Raw genomic sequence first — 15,681 nt, 5'->3', positions numbered from 1 at the left:
CATAGAGTGTGGCATTGCCATAGTCCAATTTCTTTTTGCAGATTGTTGTATGTATGGTTGAATTATATGTGTAGGGATGTGTGGTGAATGGGTCCTGTGTTGCTGGATGCATTTTATTTTTTAATGATCATTTGTTTCAGAATGTTGCTTAACTTTTCAAAGATGATACCACCACTGTTGTATCAATTGGCAATTCTCTTACTTTGCCTAAGTCAGTGTGTTGTACTGCAAGAATTTAATGAAAAAAATATAAGAGAGGCTAAAAAACCCTTCAGGATGGCTAAGATTAATTTGGTGTGGGAGAAAGCCTTGAAGGTAAGTATAAAGATTTCAATGAATTTTCTTCATGCATCTTGTAATAAATGTGGCCTTGAGAAAGTTATTTTATATTGAAAAAAGTAGCTCCTGCTTATGTCAAATTTATTTACTTATTTGAGCTGAATGCCATGAGGTATCTACATATTACTAGCTGTACAAATTTCAATGTGTCATTCTAAAATGTTATAGATTTTTAAGACTAGACTTATGTCTGTGATCTAAATGTATGTAACCCAACTATAATGAGTAAAGTCTGAATCTTTTAGTTCTAAGCTATTTTCTCAGCTATTTGTATTTATAATGTCAAATGGGGTAATAAGGGACAGTTGGGCTAACTTGGGACAGTCCCCTGCCATGGCGTAAAAATATTATAGCAGCAAAACATTGAAATATTGCAAAACTAAAAATACCATCAACCGGGGCTACTCGGGATGATTTCGAACGTTTTTCATTCAAAACTTCTTACCATGAAACATTTCATAAACAAGTTTAGGCTCATTTCAAAGCTCTTTGCAAGGGCTATTGCATGGCTTCTCCAAAAAAATTCTATATGCTATTCGTGAGGTGCCAGAAGCAAAAAAAGTGTGTGTGAAAGAAGTGAGAAATGAGTGAAGTGAAGTGAGCCCCGTTGAATGGGGCTACTCGGGACACTTGGAATAAAACTTAATTTTAAAACATTTGAAGCATGCAGACTGCAGAGTGTACTCATCCAGTACTAACATTACTCTGAAGTCCTCCTCTTTCATTGTAGATGATGTAGAGGTAAAATAAATGACATTTTCTGTGATTTTTACTTGTTTTTCCTTTATTGATATGATATTAACATATACATTGATATTACCATATCCATGAACAGGCCATTGAGCATTTCAACTACCTTGTCCACTGCAAGCTTCATATCAGCAACCATATAGCATTTTTTCTGTATCTGTAAGCTTACAGGACGGCTTGTAATTTCACACCATTTTAATTGGGTTAAATGAATTTACTATAAAAAAAAGATTGTGAAAAGCATACCTGAAACAGAAAGGAATGTTTTAGCGACAACCATCATATGTTTTGGAGAAATAAATCATAGTTTAGGTCAATTACTTTTCATTCTATGATGCCTGGTGCACAATTCTATATATGACATTCTATGCACAATTTTGTGATGACTGATGATGCACTAATTTTTCAATAAGTGAATTTTTTTTGCTGAGCAAGGTAAATGTAATCAATATTCTTTGTTTTTAATAAATTTTTTCTTAACTGAAGCCTTTGCTAACTGAGGTTCTAGTCATTCTACTGTAATTGCGTTTTTGGGGGTGTCCCGAGTAGCCCCGCCATGCGGAAATGGCCGCCTAGACTCCTGCGTTTGGCATTTTTTCTTATCCGAGACGAGACGAGACAACAGGCTCTGTCCCGGTTCGCAATAAAAACCGGGACAATTTTCAGCCCTCCGTAGGAATTCCGGGACGATACCGAGACGAGACGAGACATCCCGGTTAAAATGCGTACCTTAAAATTTCCCAGAATTTATAGCCATTTTAACGAGACAACGAGACGCATCAATTATTGATGTGGTGTAAACTTAGGCTCACCATCATACATTTATACAGAGCTGGGCAGCGCTACTTTGAAATGTAGCGGCCGCTACCGCAACATGATCTAAATGTAGCGTGCGCTACCGCTACAAGTGCTTAAATTTAGCGCCGCTACCGCTACCGAAAATATAGCGGCCGCTACATGTAGCGCGCTACTGCCGACCTCTGGACTAACAACTAACCTGTTGACACTAGTAATAGGCTGAAGTTGACAACATTACACCGAAATCTTTCGTACAGTTTTATTCTGTAATTTATATTATGTATGTATCATGCTGGATTTTAAATAATATGTAATACTATTAAGTAAAATCTAGAGGCTTTATCTATAAATGTAGCGGTAGCGCTGTAGCGGCAAAACCTCGTATCGCTACTTGAATACGGAGCGGGCGCTACCGCTACCGCCACAATTGCTTAAATGTCGCGTCGCTACCGCTACCGCTACATGTAGCACGTTACTGCCCACCTCTGCATTTATATAATAACTTGAGACGTATCCTTGTACTATTCTGATTGGAGCTCGGTAATTGAAATGATTTTTGCTACGAATACATGTTGTGGTTTAATATGGTACTTAATCTTGACAGGCGAATAAAAATGGAAAAACATGTTAAAAATAGAAAAACACGTTTTTCAAAAATTGTGTTCTATGATGGTCTGGAGGAGGCCATACTAGCTGTAGCCTGTAGCTGGTGACATCGGCTGACTGGACAGACTTTGATTTGCCTCCAGCTCAATCACAGAATCAGATTCATCGATCTTGCCTCAAGCAATCTCCTTCAACAAAAAAGCTTGGAAAGAAATATCAACAACATTTTAAAATACAACAAAATTTAAGTTGGAAAAAATATAATAATTTGATTTTCAAAAAAGAACTCGAAATATCCATGTGTATCCTTTCTAAATAACGTTAAGAGGAGCGTCTGGCCACTTTTTTTTCTCGGCTGGTACAAATTTGGTACACCATTGTAAAACCGTAAAATAGACAGCTTTTATTCAAGTAGATTTTTCGAAAAATGAAAGAAAACGTGAAATTCTTAGAAAACGGCCAAAAAAGGGGTACCGTACTGTAGAACTATCTCCTCCTTGGATTTTCAAGCTACAACATTGAGACGCATGTCATTCGATGCATATAGACCATATCTATTGATTTATGGTAGCGTTTTTTGAAATTCAAATTTTCGTGAATGGAGGAGCATTTTTTGCAAAATGTTTGAATTTTTTTTCGATTTTCCCTATTTCCTCTCCCTTTTTTTAAATATTTTCAAAACCATAATGAAATTGAAAAAAACTACCATAAATCGATAGATATTTTAATTGCAAATCGAATGATATATGTCGCATCACTGTAGCTTCAAAACTGTAGGAGGAGACAGGTTTGCAGTTACAATAAGTTAATTGTTCAGTAGAGCCTGATAAATTCCTGGGCGCCTCGAAATAAGCGTTCAAGGTGGCAAGAATGCAAGACTAGGCGATATTGGAGCTCAATTCCTGTCAAGGATGGTGTGAACGACGACACGCAAACCCTCCCGTACAACTGCAGGCGGGTAACTGAAGCACATCGTATGTGGTATAGCTATTTAAGTATGCTATCGGGAATTTCCGCGTATCTTTAATGTGAAAGAACGCCACCACCCCGCACCCTTTCGCGATCTGTCGTGAACGCTTAAATCAACGTACAGAGATGATTTTGGTACCGTTGGATAGAGCAGAATGTCAGCTTTGAGATGAGACTAAAAAGTGGAAAAGCCAAAATTCAAAAATTTTGGCCAGACGCTCCCCTCAAACATGACCAAGTGTTTGATAACATTTCAGGAAACTGCGCAATTGCGAAGATTTCCTGGAGGCGTAGCACAAAATTTTACTAAAGACAGAGATAATCTAATACTAGCTTTAGTATTATTAGGAATATCTTACCAGGACTCCACTCCACTGTCTACTAATTGGCCGACTAATCTAGACACTGCGTCCCTGCTCCCTATGCGCTCCATGGCGCCTGAACTCGTTCCGAACGGGTAATAAACTCGACTCATATTAGTACGGTTCCCATAAGTGCAATTGACGCCTTATATATATAGTTAAGACTAAGAGTAACATTTTTGACTCAATACTCAGCCATGCATACATCGACAGGTTTGCCATGTTTGTCGGACCACTAATTAACTGCCATGTCAGTTAGTCAGACAAATTTTGCTAAATCTACAATCAACTCAATTTAACTGGTAACTGTCTATGGCCCAATTAGCAATAAAGGGCTAACTTGTCATTCTTCAACCCATGTTTTCGAAATGATTCGTATCGTAATCGAAAAACTTGTTTTGTCTTGAATAATTAAGACGAATCTCGTCTCGTCTCGTTATGTCTCGTTTCAAATCTGTCTGTCTCGTCCCGGTTCATAATTTACCGGGACACAAGTTTTAAGGTCCGGGACAGAAGTCTTGTCTCGGTTCATACGTTTATTCCGGGACAAATTTTACCCTCTGTCCCGTTATTTTTTTCCCGGAATTTTCTCGTCTCGTTTCGTCTGTCCCGGTTCATTTCGAGAAAATTATTTCGAGACGCAGGAGTCTATGGCCGCCATTCTTTTGGGGATTGAGGTATGTAAATTCTGCAAATAAAGTTTTCATGCTGACACTTGTCTGCCACTTTTTTCTAATCGAAATTTTATGTAATGCGGCAAATATATTTTTTTTTTTTACTACAGACCTTTTCAGAAGTAACTTTTCAAAATATTGTTTTTTACCATATTTTCAGGAATTTTTCAAAGCTAGTAAATGTAGTATTTTTGAACTTCCTTTATACTACATAGATAGGAAAAATGTTGACGTTTATGCCACTATATTTAGTTTTGCAATATTCCAATTAGTTTTGCTACTAAAACAGTTTGACGCCATATCGGAGGACTGTCCCGAGTTTCCCTGCCCATCCCGAGTAGCCCTGGTTGACGGTAGTGGCATAAACTTCAACATTTTCCTATCTATGTATTCTAAAGGAAGTTTAGGAATCTAGCCCTAAAAAATCCCTGAAAAAAATTTAATTTTGGAAAAGTACTAATGCTAAGGCTTGTAGTAAAAAAAAATATTTGCTGTATTAAAAAATTTTGCTTGAAAAATGTTGCAGACGGGTTTGCTTGAAAACAGAATTTTGTTACCTCAATCCAAACTAAATGGCAGCCATTTCTGCTTGAGTGTGTAATAAGGGACACCCTCCTGAGTAATACAGTATACACCCTTATAAATGCATTTACAGTAGAACCTTGGTTGGCAAAGGCTCCAGTTAATGAAAAAAACAATTATCAACAAAGAATTCTTGTTATATTTACCATTAATGCATCATCAGTTATCACAATCACAAAACTGTGCATAGAATGTCATAGATAGAAATGTGCGCCGGGCAACATAGAATGAAAAGTACCTAATTAACCAAAATTTTTATTTATTTCACCAAAAAAATGATGGTATTCACTAAAATATTGCTTTCAGTTTCAGGTATGTTATTTTACTATCTTTTTTGTTATAGCAAATTCACTTGACCCAATTAAAATGGTGCAAAATGGTCCTGTAAGCTTACAGATACAGAAGAAATGCTATATTGCTGTTGATATGAAAAAAGCTTGCAGTGGACAAAGTCATTGTCAATGCTCAAAGGCATATTTATGGATATGAAAATATCTTGTCAATAAAATGGTAATGCATGGATATGGTAACATCATATCAATAAAGGAGAAAGAAGTACAAATCACATAAAATGTCATTTATGCTACATCTATATTATCTACAAAGGAAGAGGAGGACTTCAGAGTACTGTTAGTAATGGATGAGTACACTCTGCATGCTTCAAACATTTTAAAATTAAGTTTTATTTCAAGTGTTCCAAATTACCCCGCTCCCAGAGGTAATTCGGGAAACTTTTCTTATGCGTCCGGCACTTTATGAATAGCATATGGAATTTTTTGGAGATGTCATATGATAGCCCTTGCAAAGACCTTTATAATGAGCCTGAACTTGTGTACAAAATTTTTTATGGTAAGAGGTTATTAATAAAAAAAACTCAATCATCATCCCTTATTAGCCAATTTGATGGTGCCTAGATTTGTATAAATTTTTACAAATATGAATGAAGAGCTATCTTGAAACAATTTAAATCCTTAGGATGAAATAGCCTGCTTTAAACTTTTAGTTGAATTTTATTTTAATTTTAAGCTTTATGTCCAAGTTTGTGAGATCTAATGATTGATGATAATTACTAATTTTTGTTCATTTTTAATTATTACTTTGTGTTTTTGTTTCTTGTGCAGCAATTGTCTGATCAGAAATTGGTTATTCTGATGTCAGAACTCAAGATTCAAGATAAGCAGGAGCTCACATTTAAGAAACACAAGGCAGAGGGAGGCGATAAAGATGGACAAATGGAAGCTCGTCTAAGGAAATCATTACAAGGTGAGATCTTGTTGTCTCTTCTTCTAATATTTTTATTCGGGAGTTTGTCTTGGTAGCAAACACCCATTGTTTATTCATATCTTTTTATGATGAATGTAATTTTCTTCATGCTTCCAATCATCTTCATTAATCCTCATCATAGCTGTTCAAAATTTAGAACTGAATTTATTTTGGCACCTACAATTATTTAGGTCATTTTTATGCCATATTTACTTATTCAAAAAACGGCTAATTACCAAAGGCATTAATATTAGCATCAAATATGAGGGCTCAGTTGAGATGGGTATTGAAGAAAAAGTTATTGCGTATTCATTATAGGGAATGTTGGTTTTTATATTAAACATTTCATTGAGATAGGAATGGAATTGAATGAAATGCTAAACTTTTAAACTTGAACCATTGAAACTTTTTTTACATATATGTACTTGTACTTTAAAAATTTGTTGAGGACAATTGTTCAGTGATGAGTAAACTTCATGGTTGCCACTCCAAGCACAAGGCAAAGTCTTGACTTTATTGTGACAGCAACATTCTCCATGGGAGCTGCATTGAAGTAGTGGCTTCTGAGGTATCTTAAAGGCTTCTAAACCATGACGAATTCAAATTGTGAAGCGAGAAGTTTTCCTTATTTCATTAATCTTCTGCTCTGCCTCTTGTTGCAACCTTTGTTTTACCATGTCTTGTGATTCAGTATTATGCGAGGCAAATTAAATTTTAAGATGCATTAATGATTTTTTTATTTTCAGAAATAATGTCGAAATACAAGTTGGGTCAACCGCAAGGGGATGATGAAACAGTCGCATTTATTGATTCAAACAAGCAGTCATTGGATGTTCTCTTCAAAGATAAGAAACTCAACAAACTTTGGGCTAAAGCAGAACAGTCTGGCTTTACACGTGAGTATGTATAATGGTACTCATTTTGGTAGCTACCAGCATGAACAACTGGCTGATGGCATGAATAAGCAATGACAGTGGCTATTTTTTGTAGCTATCATGATAACAACTGGCTGCTGGCATGAATGAGCAATGACAGTGGCTACATTTTAGTAGCTACCATGATGAACAACTGGCTGCTGGCATGAATGAGCAATGACAGTGGCTACATTTTAGTAGCTACCATGATGAACAACTGGCTACTGGCATGAATGAGCAATGACAGTGGCTATTTTTTGTAGCTACCAGCATGAACAACTGGCTGATGGCATGAATAAGCAATGACAGTGGCTATTTTTTTTTTGTTTGATGAGAAAAAAAAACAACTATTGTCAGATCAGTGAAATGTTTTTTTTTTCACTGTTTCTGAATGGAATCTTGAAATGATTGGTCAGAATTTCTAATTTGTTAACATGAAATCAAAATTTTTATCTGTTTCGAGAAGTAGCTAACAAGGAGTAAAGGTATTAACTAGTTAGCATCAAAAATTTCTTTTATACATTTGGTATGATGTGTTATATTTTGCCTTAGTTCATTGCTCTGTTGCAATTTCTTTAATTAGATGTCAATAAGTTTGCCTTCACAGCCACTATGACATGGTCATCCAGGAACTGGTTGTTGATTGAAGTCTTATAAACAACTCCCAAATTGATTGTTCTGAAGTAATTGTGAATGCATTGTAACAATTTTGACAAGCAACAATAATATAATATTTATTCATTAGTTAGATTTTTATTAAAATATGGAATTTCTAACTCGTTTCTTCATCAATTCATCATCATATACCTAAGCCTGTGTTATGAAACTTGTTAAAAATTTGCTTTATAGATATATTTATTTGTGACTAAACTTTTGTTCTAGAATCATTGAAACAATTATTTTCAACTGCCCTCTATCAAGGGCAGAATTACACTATTGCATAGAAAATATTCCATTATATTAAAAATATCAACATTGCAAAATTGAATTGTTTGATGACTCGTTAGAATTATTGTTGCATTTTGAACCGTCTCTTGATGAATGGTTTTATTTTATTTATTTTTTTAGAAGAATCTTGCCATTGTCTGTACTAAAAATTTCATTCCATTTTATTCCAGAGGAAGAACTTAAAGTTTTAAAAGATGAATTCCAGCACCACCAAGACAAGATTGATCAGTACTATGACTTGCTTCAGACTCATAAGGATTCTTCTAGTAAAAACAGTGAGTTGTAGTTCACATAATTCCATCGTGGAATTATGTATTACATTACCATCTAGGCAGGGTGGCCCAGTGGTTAAAGTTCAGAGTACCAAGACTGGCGCAGAGAGGCGCGGGTTCGATCCCAGCTCTGTGCGCCAGTTTCTGGTCAGAATCGGCAAGGAGGCCGGGCGGGTAAGCACAGCAGAATTGTAGCAGTGAGTTGCGAGTTCGAGACCGCAAAATGCTGTGAATGTTCTGCGATGTTAAGAATCGGCGACAGGCCTACGGCCTAATAAACGCTGAAACCGCTATTATTATTATTATTATTATCGTAATGAGCAGGTAGAATCTATGCTTCTTGATCCTGTCAGTCAGTTAGCAGAACTGCAGGTGGGCTCTGCAGCAAAGTTCTCATATTTGCAATCATTGAATATTATTCATATTGCAATTTAGAATATTTATGAACATGGGAATTTTAATGGCCAAATAAATTATGGTATCTTTCTTAACTGATTTCTGTGTAGAAGTGTGCAGCGCATTTAAATGTACATGTCCATAACTTTTTGATTTAGGAATGCAGCTTGTAAAACTTCAATCCTAAATCCTGTATGCTTGATATATTGCTGTTTGATTCTAAAGATTGAATGATAATTGCTAGAAAAATCATTAAGAACTTAAGCTTGAATTTTTTGCAAACTTATGCATTTTCAGGTTCTGAGTTTAGTCTAATTTTTGTCTGCAAGTATTACCTGGTATTTTTGCAAGTTTTATGATATCTCTTAATTTGTTTCTCTGTAAACAGATGAGCTACCAACCCTCGATGACCTGGACAGCTTAGAAAGCAATGAGATTCCCACACCTGAAGGAAGTTCCATCAACGAAATCAGGTATATTTTCAGCTTTGATTGTTCGGACCTTGCTAAGGTTGCATATTTATGTGTGATGCTATTCTACAAAATATAGTATCTAATGACTGTCATTTTGGTATATTATCAGTTGTTTGTGTTTAACTCATACTTCTCAGCTGAGAATACTTTTATTTGCACACTTAATCTTCAACAGGCGCCAATGTTTGTTTGAAGTTGTGCTGTAAAAGTTGTGGTATTGTATTTTCTACGTTCTCTTCTGGGCTTATCCCAGCGGTAAGAAGAGTTAAGCTTTCAATAGTTTGGTCAGATAAGAGTATTTCGCCCACTTCATCTGAGATATGGTCATTTTTGGGTTTTAAAAATCGCCAGTTTTCAAATTCTGAATGCTGCTCTCAATGTCAATTTACCAGTGGAAGGACTTCAGAGTTATTTCCTTAGAATCTACATAGTAATCTTGGAAATTTTCAGAGGCAAGAATCGCGGTCTCAAGGACAGCTACCACAACTTACATAAACTCGTGGCGCGAGGCGCAGAGAGCAAAGAGTTCATCGAGCCTAAAGTAGCAGGCCTGTGGCGCCTGGCTGCGGCCGCAGACTTCACGCAGGAGGAGCTCGAGAGTCTGCATGTGAGGCTCAAGATCAGGGCATTTCTCGTTATTTGTTACCGATATACTAAAAGGAAAATTAAAGTGGAATATATTAGCCGGTACCCGTGGCTTGAAGAAACTTTAGGGGTTGAGACATGAAATGTACATCATCTTTATTTTGTAGAATTGTACCCTAATTGCCCGCAACCATGTTTTAAATGTCATACAGTGGGGGGAAATAAATATTTGTACACTTGAAAAATCGTATTTTAATGTATGTAGGTACACAAACTTAACAGGAAAAGTGATTTAAATTATGTATAGAGACGCATAGTATTCAAAAATACTATCAAAAGAAATTAAATCTCAATGCAACAAAAAACAATGCAACATGTTCACTTTTCGGTATGGTTACTGATTACATTACTGGAACGTGCTACATGTTTCTAGTACATTTTGGAATGTTCTGGTGTGAAATATTAGTCAAAAGTTGTTTTGTACGAATACTTTTTTGACCCGAAGAAGTTAACATGTTGCATTAATTTTTGTTGCATTGAGATTTAATTTCTATTGATGCTATTTTTGAATACAATGCGCCTCTATACATAATATAAATCAATTCTCCTGTTCAGTTTGTGTACTTACATACATTAAAATACGATTTTTCAAGTGTACGAATATTTATTTCCCCCCACTGTATATATTGTGACAAACTATCATGATAATTTTGGAAATTGGTCTCATGCAAACCTGTTTTCAGACGTGAACATAATTCTGGGTCTCGGTTAACTTTATTTTTGAGCTGTTTACTAGGCAAGACTTATTGCAGACGGAGTTGCGTCACTACGAGAACCGCCTGCTGAAGGTGCGTCACCTGACGGGGCAGGTCTTGAAGCTGCACAAGCCTGCCGCCGACGACGAGGAGCATCCAGACCACGACATCAGACTTGAGCAGAAGCTCCTGCAGGTGCGGCCTCCCGTGACCAATTGGAGACTAAGATATAACACGTGACGGGGTCCCGTCCCGGCGGGGACTTCCTGTTCCTGAAAGTTACATCACAAATAACTTTGTGTCGTTGCCAGGTGTTAAGAGTATAAACCTTTTGTGGCTTTCAAGTTCCTGGCGAAAAAATTTTTTTTTACTGAAAAAGTGCTAAAGGCACACGCGCGCCCGTCTCCTTGTTTGCCTGGAAATTGTAAGGGAAAGAACTGAACGCTTGCATGGCGTTCAAAATTTCTAGAACTCAGACTTCTGCGGCTTTTACAACCACCAAGAAGAGAACAAATTTCAAGAAGAGAACAATTTGTTCATGTGAATCCCTTGAAGATTCTGCTCATTACTAGATTTTTTTTTATAGAAATAATAAAACCATCCTCATTGTCCATTCGCACCTACACATCCGAAGTCGTAAATTTATTTGTCCAACTTTCACAGTAAGTTGTTACAAAAAAAAAAAAAAAATCTCCGTGTTGCTGGCCAGCTGTGAGAAAAAACTTCTTGTTCCTAGTAAATTGTTTGAGAAAGAATTACGTGATCCAGAGAGAACGGATATCCACCGTGGGATTGATAGCAGAGATATCTGGCCCTTTAACAGAGATCCAGTCGTGATACTGTTAATGTGGCTGATGCTTTGATCTTTTGGTGCTGTATGCGGTTGGAAGCAGCCACCTCCTTCCAACATTGAAATGGTCGATCGTCGTTCGTGTTGATCAATGGGCCGACACAAATTCATATCATGGCTGGCAATCGTCCCTCATTTCATCATTTACAAATTCTCAAATTATTAAATCTGTGGATAACTTCAAAAGTTATCTTGATCGCGTCATGAGCCTGCACAAGAAGACTGCTGTCAAATGGGGCTAGCTGAGATTGATCGATTTGCTAAATTATGGTTGTTTGTATGGTATGGATAATTTTCCAATTTGTATCACATGTAGCATTTTAGCGAAACATCTAACAATATTTAAAAGGAAGACAATCAAACATTTTACTTTTCGTGTATTTTCTCATTTATGGAAAAAACGGCGCTATTGTGCTCGTCATGTCCGTCTTCCTGTCTGTCCGTCTGTCTGTCTGTCCGTCTGTCTGTCTGTTCGTCTGTGTGTCTCCGTCCGTCCGTCTGTCCGTGACTTCACGTTTTCGTCGACGAGAAAATGCGCTCTCTGTCACTCACAGCAGTGAGTACTGAGTTATATTTTTTTAATTTTTAATTCATTTCATGTATCTCGTTTTATGTTACTGCTTCAAATTTCTCAGGGAGTAACATGTGATTGAAATAAGTTCGCTACACATTCCCTACAGTTTTGATATTTCAGCGATTTTGATTTGGGTCGTAGCGTCCTGAAAAAATATTCAATGTTTGCCTCGGCTCAACACATGTTCTTATTGAATGGTTATCAAAGGAAAAGGGAGGAGACGTTGTGCAGGAAAGATTGTACAGGTATGATGATACGGGATGGAATAAGGCGAGTTGAAATTGTTGGGCCAGTTTAGGAGAGACAACGTGGATTATTTAATTTATTATAGTTGTGCAGTGTCTCTGTAACTTTAGGCAGGTATTTTAAGCACGAGACATTTTCATTTATTTTTTAAAATCAAAATTATTGTTTGTTTTTTTTCTCTTAACACCGCTCCAACTTCCAGTCTCTCCAGCCTCTTCCTCTCTTCCTCATCCTCCAATCGTCAACTTTATATTTTCATTCTCAGTCATGATAGCAGTAACTCCTGACAAACTTTCCATCTTTGCAATCTATTCATCATATTTACTCTTATACATCTTGTCATTAACCTCACCCATCTCATCCAGTATCGCTCTCAACATCCCTAACGTTTCTCTCTCATTTGCATCACGCTCCATCATCAGGTATTCCACTGTTTCCATCACGCCTACATCTTAAAAGTTGGATACTATCTCGTGTTCGGATAGTTGACAGGTTCTATGCACATTTTATACAGTGTTTCATTGCATTTTAATGTGACAGTAATTGTTAGGATTAATGACGTTTTGTTTGGTATAGGTGAGCGAGAGCGAAGGTGAACGTCTGCTGCAGGAGCGTCTCGCCAAGCAGCGTCGCACCGTCGAGAAGCTGCACGAGGATCTGGAGACGCGCATTCTACAGCGGCACTCCGAGCTCTAGGAGCATCCTTCTACCGGTGCCAACCTACAATGCTTCTTGTATTGTCATTCAGAGCTCTAGGAGCATCCTTTTTACTTGTGCTATCCCTGCAATGCTTCCTCTAGCGGCACTCCGAGCTCTAGGAGCATCCTTCTACCGGTGCCAACCTGCAGTGCATTTTGTACCGGCAATTAGAGCTCTAGGAGCATTCTTTTTACTTGTGCTATCCCTGCAATGCTTCCTCTAGCGGCACTCCGAGCTCTAGGAGCATCCTTCTACCGGTGCCAACCTGCAGTGCATTTTGTACCGGCAATCAGAGCTCTAGGAGCATTCTTTTTACTTGTGCTATCCCTGCAATGCTTCCAGTAGCGACAATCTGAGCTCTAGGAGCATCCTTCTACCGGTGCTAACCCGCATTGCCTACTGAAGCGGCATTCCGAGCTCTAGGAGCAACCTTCTACCTGTGCCAACCTGTAATGCTTCTTGCATCAGCATTCAGAGCTCTAGGAGCATCCTTTTTACTTGTGCTATCCCTGCAATGCTTACTGCAGCGGCACTCCGAGCTCTAGGAGAGCAACTTTCTTACTGGTGCTAAGCTGAAATCTCTGTTGCACTTGTGTAACTACTCTGCTGTCCTTATTCAGTTCCGTGCTCATTGTGTTTCATGCATCATTCTTGTACAATTTTACACACTTTGGAAAGTCGGAGCAGCTGTCCTCTGATGTCGTAGTATTTTTTCTATAAGTTCATTATTCATTCCTATGCGCCTATTCCTTCTCCATACTATGGTATTCGCTTCGAACTTCGTTCGCGAGTGAATTCAACGAATTAATGACTGTTAATCTTTATATCACGTCGCGCTTCCATTTGACACGCTGATTTTGTTGTATGTGGAAATCATCTGATGAATAAGCACTCCTGGCGGGGCTAAGGCCTCAAGTGAGTTGATTTGTACCATGTCAATTAACATGGGCGAGAAGGACGAAAATGAATGTCGTTCATATGGGCATTTCGAGTGACAATTCTTCAGCTTAACAAACTATGGGTCGCACCATCAAACTCACTTACGTACACGTAACTGCCAATTTATCGTCTGTGATTGGTGGGTTTAGCCTGGAAAACCGCCGGTGATTGTCTGACGGAGTTAAGAACTCATAATTATTTTTGTATTTTCTGCGTCAGAGCTCAAACCGGGAACTTTTCTACGCTCATGTTGGGAATTTTCATCGATGCCTAAGTAGTCACGAACGAATATCTTCTGAGTTGGTGAATAATGTGTCCCTCATTGTCATTTAACAATTGCGATTGTTGAGCATTATGTGTAAAATGTTTGTATTGTCACTGCAGTACCTGCTTGCATTGAGAATCTCCTTATATATGAACTTGTTAACAGCCCTGCGCCCACTATTTTGATATGAGCTGTACGTCATCGTCAGACGAGGTAAAGTCCCCTGCTTCTGACGGACACTCGACAATGCAAGTGCAGGATACAGTTCACGGAGAATGTGAAATTTCGGTGTTTCTGAGTTACGATAAACTCGTGCAATTTTGTTATATGGCCTAATTTTATATAAAATAATTTATTTTCCGTAATTATTGTGCGATTTGAGGTGTGAGCTTATATGTTATTCATCTTTAAAAATGTCATGTATCGAGGCCTGAAATTTTAGTTATTGTTATAATAAAATTTGATTTTCCTTGCCCATGAATGCAAAAAATTAAATCGAATTGTGTTCATTTTTTATTCATGCCACGGAGTGATTCACTTTTTGGAGTGATTCACGGAAACTTTGCATTTCGCTGCAAACAGCCTGATGTCTGAAAAGGGCGGGGAGTTATTCATAAGAGACGCAAGGTCATGAATGATTGACGTGTTTTATTTTTTTGTGCCAAAACTGGCTGAAATGAATGCCAAGTATGTCTGGTGGTTCCAACAAGATGGAGGCACGCCACACACAGCGCGATGTTCAATGGATCTTCTGAGACAACATTTTACAGAGTGCCTCATCTCCTTGGGATGTGACCTTTGGCTGGCTCGATCCCCCGATTTGGCTCCATAGATTTTTTTATAGGGTTATCCCAAATCGAATGTTTGCAATGACTGTACAAGGATCCTACTTTATTTGAAGAACAACATTTGCCAGGCTATGCCCAATATGCTTCAGTAAGTTGAACGGAACTTAAAAAAAAATTTTTTAACTTAATGCATTGATGAAGATGGCCGGCATTTGTCCGATGTCATCTTGAACACTATGTGTTATAAAAATTCAGGTAAGGTTTTTTCAATAAAATTCATATTGAAAAGATATCTTCACTAGTTCTTTATATTAAGCTTTCCACTCGGGCAGTTTCAGTGAAGCATTCTGTAGTAAGACTTGAAGAAAATTTGTACCTAAAGTCAATGAGAACGAAACGTCTCACGGGCCGAAGCTGCATCAAGTGACTAACTTCAAACAGGCCGGAACAGAATCTTACCTCTGTGTTTTACATCGCACATTCTGGCTTAATTAATACATTATCATTATCTGTCTACCAACACTTAGAGAGGTTAAGCTATCGATTAGTTGACAGGAGGCGCATGCCCCATGTACGACCATCGGTCGGATTTTCTTTCCTTCTGGCTCAGAGACAACACTGGCCACGCTACTCC

The 15,681-nt window shown here is 37.7% G+C and overlaps 1 protein-coding gene across 2 annotated transcripts; it reads left to right on the top strand.

The window, feature by feature from the left end:
- The first annotated feature begins 139 nt into the window (after window positions 1-139).
- On the top strand, window positions 140-14,449 carry LOC108676910 (alpha-2-macroglobulin receptor-associated protein). 2 transcript variants are annotated; one of them, XM_018165067.2, is made up of 9 exons: window positions 140-315; window positions 6,202-6,343; window positions 7,090-7,239; window positions 8,376-8,480; window positions 9,262-9,346; window positions 9,797-9,953; window positions 10,744-10,881; window positions 12,933-13,052; window positions 13,175-14,449. In XM_018165067.2, the coding sequence occupies exons 1-8, from the start codon at window positions 142-144 to the stop codon at window positions 13,050-13,052; spliced, it is 1,071 nt and encodes a 356-aa protein (XP_018020556.1). In that variant the 5' UTR covers window positions 140-141; the 3' UTR covers window positions 13,175-14,449. The 2 variants fall into 2 exon arrangements, with proteins under 2 accessions (XP_018020556.1, XP_018020555.1); XM_018165066.2 differs by having other exon boundaries at window positions 12,933-14,449.
- The last annotated feature ends 1,232 nt before the right edge of the window (window positions 14,450-15,681 follow it).

Source organism: Hyalella azteca, unplaced genomic scaffold (genome assembly GCF_000764305.2).
Source record: "Hyalella azteca isolate HAZT.00-mixed unplaced genomic scaffold, Hazt_2.0.2 contig895, whole genome shotgun sequence".
Taxonomy (NCBI): Eukaryota; Metazoa; Arthropoda; class Malacostraca; order Amphipoda; family Hyalellidae; genus Hyalella; species Hyalella azteca.
The sequence above is the reverse complement of the archived record's forward strand: the minus strand, read 5'-3'. Positions and strand labels throughout refer to the sequence as shown.